Source organism: Papaver somniferum, chromosome 11 (genome assembly GCF_003573695.1).
Source record: "Papaver somniferum cultivar HN1 chromosome 11, ASM357369v1, whole genome shotgun sequence".
Classification (NCBI taxonomy): domain Eukaryota; kingdom Viridiplantae; phylum Streptophyta; class Magnoliopsida; order Ranunculales; family Papaveraceae; genus Papaver; species Papaver somniferum.
The window spans coordinates 75,871,334-75,889,051 of record NC_039368.1 but is presented as its reverse complement, the minus strand read 5'-3'; the positions used below and the strand labels follow the sequence as shown (position 1 = coordinate 75,889,051).

General features: G+C 35.3%; 2 protein-coding genes across 2 annotated transcripts; both read right to left on the bottom strand.

Annotated features, from left to right (window-relative positions):
* Positions 1 to 383: 383 nt before the first annotated feature.
* On the bottom strand, positions 384 to 4,514 carry LOC113322131 (protein disulfide isomerase-like 1-4). The gene is made up of 12 exons (XM_026570152.1): positions 3,861 to 4,514; positions 3,496 to 3,625; positions 2,521 to 2,686; positions 2,312 to 2,430; positions 2,142 to 2,222; positions 1,958 to 2,044; positions 1,772 to 1,846; positions 1,552 to 1,620; positions 1,387 to 1,467; positions 1,147 to 1,281; positions 915 to 971; positions 384 to 804 (listed from the first exon to the last, which is right to left on the bottom strand). The coding sequence occupies exons 1-12, from the start codon at positions 4,445 to 4,447 to the stop codon at positions 652 to 654; spliced, it is 1,740 nt and encodes a 579-aa protein (XP_026425937.1). The 5' UTR covers positions 4,448 to 4,514; the 3' UTR covers positions 384 to 651.
* Positions 4,515 to 13,953: 9,439 nt separating this feature from the next.
* Positions 13,954 to 14,595, bottom strand: LOC113324583. Its single transcript, XM_026572894.1, has one exon. The coding sequence runs from the start codon at positions 14,593 to 14,595 to the stop codon at positions 13,954 to 13,956; it is 642 nt and encodes a 213-aa protein (XP_026428679.1).
* Positions 14,596 to 17,718: the final 3,123 nt, after the last annotated feature.

The following is a 17,718-nucleotide window of genomic DNA, read 5'->3' as shown; positions in this document are numbered from 1 at the left end:
ACTGGTACCCATAAGTATTGAAGATAGTTGAGATTTCCAAACAAGGTAGTTTGAATCATCAAGTTTAAGAGAAACAAAGTGAGCAATATTGGTAAAGTGAAGTTATGTGGTAATCTCATAGAACTGAGATGCATAAGTGGTGTAGACATTATCCAGCGGGTAAAAGAAAAGTTCCAAGATTTGTTGAAGTTTGAGAAGATAAGAAATATGTGGTGTTTAAGTGTTGTAAAATTTATGTAAAAAGTTTTGGTTAAGGGTCATTATGGGAGCTAAGACGAGGGACCGATGAATCCCCTAGTTCCACTTCATATTTCTTTGCAGTGTTACAACTTACAACCATGTAAAAAAGGATAGGCATAATAGACAAAAAGAATTAGATTACTTCTATCAATAAAAGAGGAAATTCCATATTTTATTGCAACTAATTCTTTAAAGTTCTAAAAGCTCAAAAACAAGTAAAACCATCGATTGTTGTCATATGTTTTTCTTCCTGGAAAATCGACTGACTCGTACTAATCTGATAAATTAAAAGCACATTTATCAACGTACATGTAAAACCTTTTTAACAGAAAAAACCATATAAACTAGTGTACGCACTAAACCTTTGTAATCAAATTTTTCGTGTCAATCATGTCATGAATTGTAAAACCCTTACAATTCATCTTTCACATCCTTGTTGCTGCTTTCGGTAGTCTTAGATGCAGCTGGGGCGGCTTCAGGTTTCTGTAACTTGAAAGGAATGGAAGCATGTTTCTTAATGTACTTGTAGAATGCTACGACTGTTCGATCAACCTCGACAGTAAGCTGCTCAAATCCCAACAGAAAGAAAGAAAAAAAACAATCATAAAAAGGCAAGCTCAAAGTTTAAACTCAGTAAGAATTTATGCAACAAAAAGTAAAAATAATTCACTTACAGGATCAAAGCTCTTGTTTCCAGCAGGGAAGAAAAGAATAGTGGGGAAACCATCAGACTGAGAAAAATAGTAGTGAGTTAGAAAAATTCATACATATTACTCCAAATGTGTGGGAGCAAAATAAACATCAAAGCTGCTATTCTAGCTGTTTAGCATGCTGAAACTTTAGTTGAATTACTAACTTGGAGACGAGAGCACTTTATAATGAATAATGATAGCTCAAGAAGCAAACCTTGGCCCTGGGGTGCTCATTGGTGGTACCATCCATTTTCGCAATGACTAGTGAATCAATACCACGAAGATGCTTTGCTAGCTTGTTGTAAATAGGCTCCAGAGTTTGGCAATGACCACACCATGGTGCATAAATCTGGAGCAAAAGCCAAAGATATTTTATACATCACATCGCAATCAAGATAGCAAAAGACTACTACATGGTCCTGAGATATCGGGTTCATGGATGCTGAGTACAAACCTCAAGAAGAACATCCTTTGACTCATCCAATACCACAGCATCAAAGTTATCTCCAACCACGATTTTCACATCCCCATCGTTCTGTGACCATCCAAATAGATATGAGAAATCAGGTTAGATATATGAGTTGGAGAGTTGGTCAAAAATAAGAAGTCCCACACTTACTGTTTCTGGAATTGGATCAGATTTAAAGAAAGGCTTAAGCTTGTCTGCAAGGAAATCCTCCCCGAATGCCTGAGAGATATATTACATGAAATTGTTAATATTGAGTCTAAAAAATCAATTACGTCATGGATTTGATGAGACGAGAGTAAATTGCTTATTTTATTACCAGATTGGACATTGCAAAAATAGAATGAAAGAAGAGAAGAAAATCACTTCTAACCTTAATGCTGGCTTGGGTAACTTCACCGTCGAGGAAAAATTTCTTTCCATCTTCGTTTCCAGTGTATGCAAGAACCTGAAAACCATGGATACAACTAGAGTTAACTTTCCGACAGCTTGACTTGCCAACTCAGTGGACAAGAGTCGGACTAAAACTATGAAACATATTAAGAGAAGGCAAAATTACTTTGGGACCATCTCCAGAGACGCCGAAATAATCTGAAACTGGTTTACCAACATCTTCGTTGTCCATTTCCACATAGACAAATATAAGCTGCAAAATGGCAAAGACAAACCATAGTTTACTACACAGGCAAGGTGATCTAATCTTGACAGACTGTGGAAGGTAAAGATACAAATATTGAAGCTACCTTTCCCTTGAAAAGTTTTGCTGCTTCCTGAAGTGCTGGAAGATACTTCTCTGAATCTTTTGAAGCAGCAAAGAGCAGAACCTGGATACAGAAATCGAAGCCATGTTCAAGTAGATAAAAAGGTTAATCCCTCAAATGCGAGAGAACAATGTTATAAGTATTGTTATTACTTGATTCTTAATTGGATTCTCAAAAATCATGGGAGCAGTTTCCCTGGTAAAATTGTTCACAAGTGGAAGTTTGTTTTCAAAGACAAACTCAGATATCGCAGCTGTTGTGAACTTGCCATCTGCAAAGAGGACAGCATAATAGAGTTAACAGATGATGTTTAATATAGTAACAAGCTGCATAGATAGAACAAGAAAGTAAGAGAACTAACTGTAGGTGCTAAGTTTCTCAGCCTCCTTCTTCAGCATGACCAAAGCAGGGCGCTTGGCCTTGGGATCAATTCGGAATACTTTTGCTACATCAGGATTGTTTGTTTGGTAGAAGTTGACGTCATCTTCAAGTTTTGATGCAGAAGAAAGCTCATTACTGTCAGAACCCTGCGCCGTTGAAAATAAATCAAATTAACTGACTGAAAGCATATGAATTAACAAGCATATCCTAAGGACTTAATTACTATACAACCCCCTAGGTAGAAACTCTACTATTAGCTTAGCAGTTTAAAATATCAACTCATAAAAGACGATCGAACAACAGACTAAGTTCATGATCGAAGATTTCTTAATAGTGAAAGAGATTATGAAAACTGTGTACCAAGCTGGGTCAAACCAAACAAACAGGTTGTCCTCTTTTGGACAAGCCTCGGAACCACATATTCTGTAAGCTTTCATATTTAAAGCTGACCAAAATGATCTAAAACACCAAAATGGTAACAAAATGCGACGAGTTTAATTACCACAGACCAAACCAGGAAATCATTATTTGCCTAAAGGAATTTGGATTATTATTTCAATGACTTTCTATGTGTCAAGATAATAGGTTTTACAAAACACCGATATGACATACATGACATAAAACAGGAAATCATTATTTGCCTAAAGGAAGTTGGCCTATTTCAATGACTCTTTATATGCGTCAAGAAAACCAATTATGGGATTGGTTCTACAAAACCCCAATATGACATACATGATACATCTTATCTCAGATCGAAAAACCATAGTCCTATTTCACAAGGAAGCATTTCCCTTAACCATTAAACATATTAAACAAGTAATAAGATAAATAGCATCTTTGGTTAATTAAATTTGACCATTTTAGATCCAATCGAGCCTTTTCAATTTCTACAAGCCAAAAGACCAAATGCGTGAGAGTCTAGAAACATATAATTAGGAAAAAAAAATTTACTCACCACCAATGAATCGAAGAAACCAACAACAAGTTTCTCCTCTGCGCCCAAAATAGTCTCAGCCTCCTCAACTGTGGTAACATTTTTAACTCCTGGTCCTGTTTTCTTCTTGATCCATGACACAATACCCTCTCTGCAAAATTAGATAATCTAATTCAATGTTTGTTTGTAAACATAATTTTGATGTAATTTCAATGATAATCTATCTATGAAATTGATCATTTGGGCCTAAACAAAGTAAAAAGGAAAAATCTCTACCAAAAACTGCTAATTCTAGTTAAAACAATAAAGAAACGCATAAAAAAAGTAAAAATGATATCAAGAACACAAAATCTAAATGAAATTTACATAAGATTGGGTATACTTACTTAGTACGTTGACCAGGATAAGACTTGTGAACACCATCAATAAAGAAGAAGACAGTAGGAAATCCCTCAACATTATATTTCTGAGCTAATTCATTCTCTTCAGTAGCATCAACTTTAGCAAGAACAACTCCTTCATCTTTCAATTCAGTAGCAGCAGTTGCATACTCAGGTGCAAGTGATTGACAATGTCCACACCATGGTGCATAAAATTCAACCATGACATACTTATTCTTCTCAATAAACTCACTGAAATTCCCTTGTTTCAACACCACAACATCCTTCTCATCTGCATCCACTTTAAATGGGTCTTCATCTGATGCAGCAGCATCAGGATCTACTGAATTTTCAAAATCATCATAATTCTCAAAATCATCTTCTCCTTCATCACCACTTGATTCACCATGTTCATGACCATGGTGGTGATCATGAGCTTCTTCTGATTTATCACCTTCAGTTTCTAATAAGAATTTGAGATCTTCATCTAGATCTTCTTCATCTTTTTTGGTCTCTTCTGTTGAAGAAACAACGTTGAAGATTAGCAGAGCTGAGATTGTCAGAAACAGAAGAAATCTAGTCGTTTTTCCCATTTTCTGGTCTGAAAATTTTCTTTCTGGCTAGGGTTTTAGTTTCAGTGATCTGGTTTTTTCTGTTTACCTGAAGATCGTTTTATAAGATGGTCCAGTCAGTCTCGAAGATCGTGACAGAATAACATCAGTTACTTCCGATTTAAACTAGTCGTGTCATTGTGACCGTTGAGATTGAAATGAATCGTTGACCTGTTAATCTCGAGGAAGTGCTCGTTTTATTGTGCGTCTATCGTGCATGTATGAGCGTGGGCGATGCTTTTAGTTTCAACAACATCAATAGAAAGACAATGGCCAAAAATTATCTTTGAGACGGACTTAGAATACCTACCACGTTTTATCACCTCATCTACCACTCCACCTTGACACATAGCAGAAATGATTGAGGAAATAAAAATGAGATTCCAACAGATCCCGTAGGCGGCCATCCAGCACAACTACAGAGAATGAAACCAGACAACCGACGGATTGACCAATCACGCGGCAGATGGGAAGTCAACCAGAAAACTCATCAACCAAAATATAAGATCAGGCAATCCCATCCTTTATTACTTAAATTTTATTTTCGGACTCGGTGGGTACCACATACCCAAGACAAATTATAAACTAATCTCCTTTAATAATTTGCATGCTTAAAAAAAAATGGGTCATATGAGAATATGGTGTGACTTGATACGTGGCGAGATGTTACTCGTTGGACATGATGTGTACCTGTGAGTTTACGGATTTGGACACGTGTAACTAATGTGTCACATAGTTAAGCAGACTAATGATATTCATTGACCAAGATGATTAAAAATTAAAATTCGTGATCAAAGTGAGGTATTTTATTTTAATTTGAATTATTGTTCGTGGAAACGATGATCTTAGGGAGCATTATATACTATGGACGAAGAAAAATTCTACCGGAAATTAGACTGTGATATTGTAATTTTTCCAGAAACGGTCTCGACCCTCTAGTTTGGGTTCTCGAAGATGGTATTTGGTCATTCGGTATATGCTGATTAAACAAAAGAGTATCTATATTCGGTATATACTGTACGAGGACTTCTTTTATTGTTGACTTGGTCACTTAACATGTCTTCAGTGAGGTAGTATCTACCACTCTTTTCAGGTATGAGGGTAGGTAATTGATGAATCATACGATCGTAACAAATGAGGCACTTCAAATTTCGATAAATGAGGCATCCTGGTCGGATATGAGAGTGATTTGCAGTCAGCAATGTCTTCATTTACATTATGGCCTTGGGTCTCAGGCATCGAGCAAAAAAAATCGATAAATATGTTGATCATGTATGCGGTCTTAGTATGTGGCATTCAGTTGATTTTGAAATCAATTTGTTGAGAAGAACTTTTTTTCTTCCATATTGAAAAACGAGTGTTGAATCACCGTTTAGATTATTCCCTCCGTTTCTAAAAAATAGGCAGGTTTTTTTTTGGTATGTTAAAAAAATAGGCTTGTTTCCATATGTGGAAAGTCAAATGGGACCTCTACTATATCCATAGAGGGACTATTTCTCTTTCTCCATTTTCTCTCCTAATACAAAAATGGGACCACTTCTCTTTCCTTTTTCTCTAATAATAAATGAGCGGGGACCAAAGGATAGATTAGGAAAAAACATGGAAAAGTGGCTCCAATGATTAGTTTTCTTAATTTTTGTGAAAACCAAACAAGCCTATTTTTTAGAAACGGGAGAAGTAAGAAATAAGAAGCCTTACTCGTACTTATTACTTTTTCTTTTTGACATTTAAAACCTCTTTTAATTGGAGGCCCCTAAAAATAATTAGGGGCCCTGCATTACAGGACAAAAAAGGTCATGAAATAGCAAATATGAGTTATCCCTTATCCCATTTTTTTTGAAATGGCTAAATTACCCTTAAATGATTAGTGTTAACGATTAGTTAAGTTAAGTTAATTAGTTTGTTTAAGTTAAAATCAGATATAAGAGTTAAAATTTGGTGGGAAAATAACCTCGTTTAATTGGGGGCCCCTAAAAATAATTAGGGGCCTCACACTACAAGATAAAAAAAGGTCATGAAATAACAATTTGTGGTTAACCCTTATCCCAATATTTTTAAAATGTCCAAATTACCCCTAAATAATTAGTGTTAATTAAGTTGTTAAGTTAAGCTAATTAGTTTGTTTAAATTAAAATCAGATTTAGGAGTTAAAATTTGAGGGGGAAAAAAGTAGTGTTTTTGTGTGTTGAGAAGAAGAAGAGGAGTTTTTGTGTCTTTGGTGCAAATGAAGATCCCATTGCTCAAAATGAAGGAACCAACCCTCAAAATGAGGAACCCGAAGCTCAAAACAATTAGGTAAGCATCTTATACTCTTCGATTTGTCTGTTTATTTCTCCAAGTGGTCGAATCATCCACACTATGGAATAACTCAGTGTAACGGTCGTCATAGTCGGGGGTGGGGGGTGGGTGTACCCAAACGACTCTCTAGTGTCGTCACTTTATTGGCACTACCAATAACGACTCAAACCTGCAACTTTTTCAGGTTATGAAAAATCGTTAGGTTGGTCTGATAAACATTGACGACTCAAACCTGCAACTTTTCCAGGTTATGAAAAATCGTTAGGTTGGTCTGATAAACATTCACGACTCAAACCTGCAACTTTTCCAGGTTATGAAAAATCGTTAAGGTGGTCTGATAAACATTGACGACTCCAACTAGCTAGCTAAGTCACTTAGCGTCGTTACTTTGTTTTGTTTATACCAAGACGACTCTAAAACCAAAAACTCTAGGTAAATGTAACTCTTAGGGTCGTCATTTGTGTAATCATATTCAATAACGACACTAACCAACTATTTCATAGATAACTTAGAGTCGTCATTCCCGATATTTATAACAATAACGACTATGAAAGAGTCATTATTCTGCTATATATATTGTTGACGACCCTTAAGCTGCCACAATACAAAATCTTATCAGCTTCAGAGTCCTTATTCATTCTAGCCAACATTTAAACAAAGAACTTCTAAATAATGTTCTAAAATCTTAGGAAAGCAAAATAATTTCAACAAACCATCCAAACCAAACCCCGAGTATCTAATGGACAAAATAGTTGCATCTAAGAAAAGTGAAGAAACATAAGTTCAAGTCAAAAGTAACATAAAACATAAGTTCATTTCGCCAGCAACCCCTAATACCCCCCTTATCGGCTAACTTTCCATCTTCTATTAGGACCCTGAGTTGCACAGCCCCCTGGGGAACCACCATCTTCTCTACTTCCTTGTTCATCAAGAGGATGATGGCTACCTTGTCCCTGTTCAACACGTTCTTCTCCTAGTTGGCTACGTGTTTTCTTGGTCCTTTTACCTTCCTTAGCCAGCTTAGCAAACATTTTCTTTGCATTGGGATTTTCAACGTGTCTGCAGTAATCAGCGTACCGACGTTGTTTGTCAGGATCGAACACTTCCCCTTTGTCGGCCGAGCAACACAGTGCGTTTGCAAAAATATTCATTCGTTCCCTCTATTTGGATTCAAATACAATTCACATTAACAAACTTATATTTGTATGTAGATGACGATGACAATTACAATTACAAAAATAAATACTCACCACAAGCTTAAGAATGGTAGAATCATCCTCTTCATCCTCCTTATCACTAGCATCATTACCATCATCATCATCATCCTTATCACCACTACCACCACCATTTCCATCATCCTCATCATCATCATCATCATTGCGTCCATCCTCCTCCTCCTGAATCTCCAAATCCTCCCTACCACCACCACCATCACCTTGACCAGAATCACCGTTACCAGCATGATCATCATCATCATCATCATCACAAACGACCCTTCAATATAAATGACGACTCCAAATTAGATCATGATGATTCTCAAATACATAATGACGACGCTAGTTCTTTTAGATAACGACCCTTCTAATTATTTGGACAGTAAACAAGTTATTTATAATACAGAGTCGTTAGGTTCTAAAAATGTGTCGTCATAAGGAGTCGTTAATGGTTTATATATTAAAACTAACGACCCTTTCATTATTTTGGACATAGAGGTAGTTTTGTATAATATAGAGTCGTTTGGAAATAAAATAGGTCGTCAACATGAATCATCATCGGGGTACTTAAAACATCCTACTCTCTAACCTAAGGTCGTTATCTCCTCAGCATAAACATTAACGATTTTTCATAATATCAACATGTAGATGAAAAATCATTAAGGAATAAGGACTTAGATTATGACGACCCTAGAACTGAAACTGCGATTTTGCAGTTGATTTTATAATATCAAAATGCATATGAAAAATCGTTAAGGAATAAGGACTTCGACTATAACGACCCTAGAACAGAAACTGCAATTTTGCAGTTGAAAACCTAATTTTTCAAATAGAGTTTGGATGGGCTGTAAGTCATCTTCAAATATTGTATTATTATGTTTTTATTAAGTTTGTTGAGAGAATAATGATTCAGATAAATGTGTTAAATAGTTTGTTTTCACTGACTCGTTATTAACGCAAGTTATCTTTTGTCATTTTAAAGTGTTGCGTATACTTTTATTTAGTTAATATCCATTATAATTTCAGGTGCATCCTTAGTTATTTGGTGACAATAAGACTCGAGTTTTTGGTTTGTGTACGGTTCGTTTTTAATAATTTATATACTATTAATTCACATTTATATTTTAAATAATTGCAAATAAACACCTTCAAATAGAGTTACTTATTTATGCACTAGGTTGTTTATAATTATAATGCAGGCTGATGGATTTAAAAAAACGGGATGTTATAACATGCTTTGTCCGGGATTTTTGCAAGTCCACCCTGAGTACTCTTTTGGAGAACATCTTATATCGGGTACCTACGGAGGGTACCAAAGTTTTTTTGATTTTTCAGTGCATCGGGACCCAAAAAGTGGCAACTAGTGGTTTATTAATGGTATAGATAATGCAAAAATAGGATACTGGCCAAAAGAGATCTTTACTCATTTATCAAACAATGCATCTATCATTGGATACGGAGGGGTTGCAGGAGCAGATCTTGGTGAACCTGCTCCACCAATGGGATATGGATACTTTCCAAATACTAATACAGCATATACATGTTGTATGGTAAACATGAAAGTCATTAATGATCAGGGTAATTATTTGAACTTTGATACATCAAGGGTGCACCTGAGTCACGATACAAAAACTAGTTGTTATGACATTATTTTTTATGGTAGGAGTATTTTTCAAGGGATAATGATGTTTTTCGGAGGACCTGGCAGTGATTGTCCCTAATTATGATCAGTTGTAATCGAGTATGATATTTTTCAATAAAATGTTATCTTCCCAACTCAAGTTCGATTCACTAAAACCCAACTGAGCTGGCATCTAGTAGCATAATTTTAAATTATTTTGTTTTCTATAACTATTCCTATAAATCTGAAATATGCTTATGAGATATTATAATTAAATTCGAGAGATTCTTATGAGATATTATAAATATCTTGCGAGTACTTAAAGAAATAATCTTCAAAAAATATATTCTCTGATTAATTACTAAAATGTTATTTATGTTGTATGGCTTGTAACCCATGGATGTGCGACCCAATATAGTATCTAGGATTCTATTCCTACTTGTATATAAATAAATATATTTATGTAACACATATTATCCTAATCAATAGAAACCTCTCTTCGCCTCTTTACCTTTCCCTATTATTCTACTACAAAACGTTATCAAGCACGACTTTACCAACTGGTGCAATTTTTATTTTATTTTCTTCATTCAAGATTGGTAATGGATTATTACTTTAAGATTAGCGTGGTTCTGATCCTATTTGCTTATCACCATGGATGCATTACCAGGTATTTCTTTCCTAACAAAAACATTTCGTTTTCGTAGTATATATTATGGTTCCACGAACGTATGATTATAAAATATAGAGATGTCACCGTTAGATTTTTATGAAATTTTAATATTTTCAACCCAATTAGGTATTTCTTACTCCATTAAAATTTCAATCGAATCGGAATATCTCTAAATTTTAATTTTAGTAGAACCGTCTTCGTTCAGAAAACCCTAATTATAACAACGTCGAAAAACCTAAGTTTCATATAATTTAACCGCTGTATTTTTCATATCTGGTATATATGATCTTCATGGAGATACTGTAGAAATTTCATAAAGATCCCTCCATGGAAAATACTCCAAAGTACGTGATATTTCTTGTTGTGTCCACATAAACATGAATTAGAACAGTCATACGTTCTAGCCGTCGGATGTCTTTGAAATTTCAATATGTTTTTCGAAACCTTGTTATGAATCTGGTGTACATTTTTCATCATGATCGGACTATGATGCATTTCTCTGTCGATCATAACAGTGGAAAGAAGAATTTCTCTCAATTTTTAGTGTTAACGATAGGTTTTGGGCTCATATGCTAATAGCTTCAAACTTATTATTAATGGGCCTTAATATTTCATATATAATGGACCATATATGTTTATATTCATTAACCATGACCTTGTCAACCCAATGGACCGGGTCTTGACCAAATAGTTGACCATACTTTGACTAAACCAATTCGTCTCTAATTTGACCTTTTGAACTCAGAAAACTTGAGTATCGTTAAAGAGTCTATGATGTGGAAGTTTGTGTGCACAAGTACAATAATCTCGTCATAAAAATATTCAACTTATAAAGATACACCTTTCAAAGAGGAAGCCATACCTTCAACATTTCCAAGGCGACATATTAATTTCAGACGATGTAATGCTTTGAAGGAAGTTTGTTGAAACATTCATTTTCCCCCAAACTTGAATGTTCAGTGAGATTTAATCCACTTGTTAGACTATGATGAGTCAATAACTTTGACAATGATATGTGGTAATTAAAAGCACACCTCACGTTTTGTGGAAAGAACCTCACAAAAGTTTCCATGAGTCAGAGATGTAATTCTGGCTCCAGTAGTAATCATACAAAGTAAATGTATCTAACTATATAATGGGACATAGATATAATTCTGACTCATATCAATTATAGTTGCAAATATTGGTATAAGCATTTTACTGAGAATGGTACAAGCGTTGTAGTGCAAGTGTAATATATTAGTAGTCAACTACAAGAGATATAGGGAATTTAAAGGAAAATGAACACACTATATTCTTGGAGAAGGTCATGCCCTAGACATCAAAATTAATGGCAACAAGAGCTTTGCCAAGTCAATACACTTACCCTTTGTTTTCCTCCTTTATTAAATCGAATTTGTATAGTTAGATTCTATATTTCGTATGATTTGATCCTAAACTGTTGTCCACATGATAGTTTGACCTATATTTCATTAGCTACAATAAAGAAATTTTTTTTTGCGAAGAATTAAATTCATTGTCTGCACTTATGTAATGAAAAGTATATCATTTTCATGAGATTGAAGTACTCTAGAGAACTTGAGATATACTCAAAAGTATTTGAGTTATAAGGATGATTCGTACATTATGATGAAAAGTGTATCATTTTCATGAACTGTAACACTCTAAAGTAAATGACATAGATTTTCTTTTGTTACGTAATAAGGTCACACCACTTATTACACGAAACTCTTAAGGAATTTAAATTAGTTTTTGAACTATTTCCTTATAATGTGACTACAAGGATTGGATCATCGGGCGCAACATTGCTCAAAATTTGGTTTCAAGATAGAACAAAGACGTCAAAAAATCTCTACATGTACCAAGAGATAATCACACCTTGTTATATTCCAAAGAAACCCATGAAAATAGATATCGTTTGGAACTTCACTGTGATGAGAATGTAATTGATTGCAACTTTTATAGTCTCCAATGTATTTGGAAGGAAACATATTTTAGAGAAACTAATGAGTCAATCTAGTGAAATGTAAATCACTTTAGTATTTGGATTAAAAACTAAACAGAGGAAGGAGAAAACATTCCACCACCACAAAGTTTGGAGCAACACAGAAACAAATTTCAGCATGTTAATCTCCCTTTCTCCTGGATGAGCATCCCTCTGCAAGTCTAGCTTTACCTCCTGTTGGCTCGCGTGAGACAGTTTGACAATTTCTACAGACAATCATAGTTTGTGAGTGACTGAATAGGGTAGTTCTGCAATCAATTCAACAATACCAAACGTCCAAGGATTCAGAAACAAACTCAGCAACATAATTTATAAAAGAAATTGAATATAATGGATAAAAGGAACTTACATGTTGAAGCATCCTTGGCACTTAACATCCTATTTCAAAACAAACAAACACTATCAGGTACTATTAAGATTATAGGAAGACATAACGTGCAAAACGAGGGATCGGTGCAGAGTCCAAAAGACTTCAAAGTTCAAACATATGTTCAGAGGCATGTGAAAATGTTGTTGTAAGCCATCTAATAATTTTTAGATATAAAAAGGAGAGAGACCTAATTCATTCCCCTTAATCATACCCATAAAAATCATACCTCTTTGTTCTTTGTTCGCCATGTTCCACTTCATGATGTTAGCCTATCAGTATCTACTTACTCTCCATTGTGTAGTACTTAAATGAGCGATAGTTTATCAAGAAAAACAAACATAACATATAAATAAAAACACCAAATATTAATTTTATGACTGCATGATTGTAATATTATCCTTCCAACACAACAAAATCAACATATATTAGGATATTCAGTAACTACCGTGAACACACACAAATTCAAAACTATGAACAGCTTGAAATAAATTTGAGGTAAAATTTTAAATTAAACTCTGTGCCAGATGATTTAGTAATTAATAATCCTCAAATCACAAGTGAGCAGTAGTAGTACTAGGAAACAACTCTAGGAATATACTTGTGACTTGCAGAATCAAGCTACGTTTGGACTTATTGCAAATGTGACCTTGTACTTGATATAGTCTACCACATCGTCAAAAGAAAGAACGAAATACATTGATAATTATGGGAAAAGTTCGCAAGGTACAATGTTCGATTTATCAAAACTAAGAAGTTTACCAGTTCTAGTATCACTGGTAAGAATGGTTAACGAAAATTATATTGATGCTTGAAGAAGCTCTTGGAAGTGCTTTTAGATTTTTGATGAACTCCGACTCTCTTCTTCTCTGGTCAGTTGACCAGAGATTAAAATGAAAATACAGTTTCACATCCTCCAAAGCAATGGCATTCTTCAATAAAAGCCCCAGAAGCTTGAGTTCATTATCATATCCTTGGATTGCTCATATCTCGATATGTTGTATCCCTACAACATATTAACACACAGAGATGATAGAAATGGTGAAGAATCACCTCTTGAATCAATATTCAAGCCAAATCTGGCACACAGGCTCATCCAAAGAGGAGTTTCATTAACAACAAAAATCAGGTCTGAAGAGATAAGACTCTTCTTACAGAATAAATACTAATCATTAAGCCCTAACAAGACTCAATCCACAACTGACACGTGCACTGTGATCAACAGTCCAGAAATCTACCAATAACATCTAAGCTACGTTATTAAGGCACACATCTAAATGATGTGGGCAGCCAAAAGGACACAACATTGCCTACCCCTGAAAATTATCCTTGTCCTCAAGGAAAAATCTAGGATAATTAGACTGAATGTTGGTGAAGTCCTCCCAAGTAGCATCCTCCACTGATGAGTTGGTCCACTGGATGAGAGCTTGACGCGCCAATTTGTTTCCTCTGAGTACTGATATGGTCTTCAAAACCTTCTCTGGCAGCATGATGAATTCACTATGGAGATCAACAACAGGTAGTATAGGAGAAGGTGTGTGCTTCATACCAATATGCTTTTTTAGGTGGGAGACATGGAAGACAAGGTGGATCCTGGAGTGTGAAGGGAGCTGAAGTTTGTAGGCCACTGCACCTATCTTCTGTAAAATTTTGGAAGGTCCATAGTACTTGGCTAAGAGCTTAAAGTTTTTTCTCAAAGACACAGAAGCTTGTCTATATGGCTGGAGTTTGAGGTAAACCAAATCCCCTTTTGCAAATGATTTTTCCACCCTTGACGAATCAGCATATAACTTCATTATGGCCTGTGCTTGATGTAAAGATTCTTTAATGATGTCAAGCATAGAATCCCTTGCTTTCAAGTAATCCTCCAAAACATCCATAGAAGTAGTAGTAGAAGAAGGAAAAGCTAGATGTGGAGGTACATATCCATACAAATCTTGGAAGAGAGACATATTTAAACTTCTGTGAAAGCAGGTGTTATACCACCTGAAAAAGTGGGGGTCTAACAACCACACCCAATATTTCTCTTAGCAATCTGTATGGAAAAACTCCAATATACTTTCTAGAGAATCAACTAGACAGTCAGACTCAATCTAGAGAAAAGTATATCAAAGAGTTTAATATCTCAATCTCTCAATTTGATCTTTACTCAAGCAAATAGAAATCTTCGATTCTTTATCAAAGAGAAATGAACTTGGACGGTACCAAAGGCCAATGTCCAAGGATCAATCAATATCAATCAACAACCGTTAGGTCGGACTATCCAATTTATTGATCTAACACACAACATGTATTATTTCAATTATATAACAAATATAATGTGGAAAAGAAATAACACAGACACCAGAAGTTTTTTTAACGAGGAAACCGCAAATGCAGAAAAACCCCGGGACCTAGTCCAGATTGAATACACACTGTATTAAGCCGCTACAGACACTAGTCTACTCCAAGCTAACTTCGGACTGGACTGTAGTTGAACCCCAATCAGTCTCCCACTGATCCAAGGTACAGTTGCACCCTTACACCTATGATCCCAGCAGGATACTACCCACTTGATTCCCTTAGCTGATCTCACCCACAACTAAGAGTTTCTACGACGCAAAATCGCATCCTTTAATAATAAACAAATATGTCTCACATAGACAAGTCTATCAAAGGATAAATCTGTCTCCCACAGGAAAACCCTAAAGTTTTTGTTTCGTCTTTTGATAAAAATCAAGGTGAACAAAAACCAATTGATTATCCAGTCTTATATTCCCGAAGAACAGCCTAGATAAATCAATCACCTCACAACAATCTTAATCGTATGGTAGCGAAACAAGATGTTGTGGAATCACAAACGATGAGACGAAGATGTTTGTGATTACTTTTGATATCTTTCTTATCGGAGAACTCTCATGATCTCAAGCCAATCAATATGATTATACTCGCACGATAGAAGATGCGAGATCAGATCACACAACTACGATAAAAGTAATATCGGTTTGGCTTCACAATCCCAATGAAGTCTTTAAGTCGTTAACCTGGTTTTAGAAGAAGAAAACCAAAGGTTAAAGGAGAACCGACTCTAGCAGACAAACCAGTATCACACGTGAGGTGTGGGGATTAGTTTATAGAGTTGATAGATGTCCCCTTATATAGCCTTTCAAATCAGGGTTTCGCCTTGCTCATAAAGCAAATGCTATCTACCGTTAGATGAAAACCTGATTTAGATTCAAGTTAATATATCTCAACCGTTAGATCGAAATCTTAGCATGTTATACACAAATGAACTGCACGCACTTAGGTTTGTTAACCGTACCCAAATGTGTACACTGTTGGTTCAATAATAGTCAACCAAAAGGTTAGCCATTTGAGAATTTCATACCAACCACTTTCTTCTTCACCATAACTAGTTCAAATGACTCACCTGAACTAGTTAGAGAGTTGTTCAATTGCAAGGAAATCTCATGTACTACACAAGATACAATTGAAGAAAAGATGATTTGATTCACATGAATCGATTCATGAACTTTATAGCCACGGTTTTCAAAAGCATTCCTTAGTCTTTATAAGTTTAAGTTCAGAAATCATCTTTAGATATATAACCTTTACAAGTTCGCAGACACGTTCGCGGACTTGAAGTATTGGAATGAGTTTTCAAACTCCAACAGAAATTTTCGGGTTCGAGAGCTTCGCTGGTTCGTGGACTGGGTTCGCGGACTTGGCTCACGTAATCAGTTTGTAAACTCAGCAGAAATTCTCGGGTTTGAGAACTTCGGCAGTTCGCGGACTTAGATACTATTCATTCTCCAATATAGGACTTATGCACATATGTGTTTCCACAACATACTTATATCCATTATGGTTTATGTAATCTAAACTCTCATTCTAATCATCGAAACATTCTTAGAGGATGTTATATAGTTGTTACACTATTTTTCATCAAAGCAATTTTCAAGATGATCGAAACATACATGACTTGCGTCACTAGGTATAGAAAAACATGGTTGAAGTGAAATGCTTACCAACACATATTTCGAGATACAGATAGGCGAGGTATACTCGGCTCGAAATATCAAATTTGTATAATCTAAGTCTATATATATAGCATACTACTTTTGTCTCAAGAACTAGGAGATAGAATAGATAGACTTTTGAGTGACAGATAAGTTCAAGTCTTCACATACCTTTTTGTCGAGAAGTTCCACCGGTTCCTTGAGTAGTTCTTCTACTTGTATGATGAATCTCCATGAAGTACTTGATCTCAAATACACTTACTATCATAGTCCGAGACTTACCTATAATAGACTAGAAATCAAGACTTATAGTTTTGATCACTAACATTGACAAACATGCTTGATATAGCAACGCATGCGAGTTTGACCGAGCAGTGCTCTAACAATCTCCCCCTCTGTCAATTTTAGTGACAAAACTATCAATACATATGGAATACAAAAATATAATGAAACTTTAGTATCTCCTATTCCATAAGTCTATTCTTCAACATTTATTGAAATCTTCGTCCTTCCAAGTACTCCAATGATCCCAAAGGTTGTAAGTTTAGCATCACCGTTGTTGAAGATCCGTAGCTATAACAATGAGAAAGCATTGGTCTCGATCATTTTTATACAGTGTCATAGTATTATTACACAGTGTCAAAGTCCAATTGTATCACAACTTTAACAATAATACTACGGTGATATGTATTACTCCCCCTTAGTCAATGCTCCATCTCGATCATGGAAACCACTCCCCCTTACACAATGATCCGAAAACCATATGTATTTGTAGTATGAACTACATATTAATTCTACCCCTTTTTGTCAATAAAATTGGCAAGGTACAAGAACGGGATCATAATGAAATTTCCACAAGAGACATTTCATGACTAAAAGAAAGGACGCACATCATCTTAATATAGATGCAATCATATAGCCGAATCTAATAGCATTCATCAAGGAGTTTAAAGATACAAGATAACCCCTCTAAAATTCCACAGCCGCACATCCCTCAAGATATGACCATTAAGCACAAGTTCAAAAGAACTCTCCCCCATTTGATGTCATTCCCGAAAGAACAACAAGAGCGACCTT

Coding starts and splice junctions, on each gene's coding strand:
- LOC113324583 (XM_026572894.1), bottom strand. CDS start 14,595: ATGTCTCTCTTCCAAGATTTGTATGGATATGTACCTCCACATCTAGCT.
- LOC113322131 (XM_026570152.1), bottom strand. CDS start 4,447: ATGGGAAAAACGACTAGATTTCTTCTGTTTCTGACAATCTCAGCTCTG. Junction 3,626..3,860: donor TATCCTGGTCAACGTACTAA/GTAAGTATACCC, acceptor CTAATTTTGCAG/AGAGGGTATTGTGTCATGGA. Junction 805..914: donor GAAACAAGAGCTTTGATCCT/GTAAGTGAATTA, acceptor GGATTTGAGCAG/CTTACTGTCGAGGTTGATCG.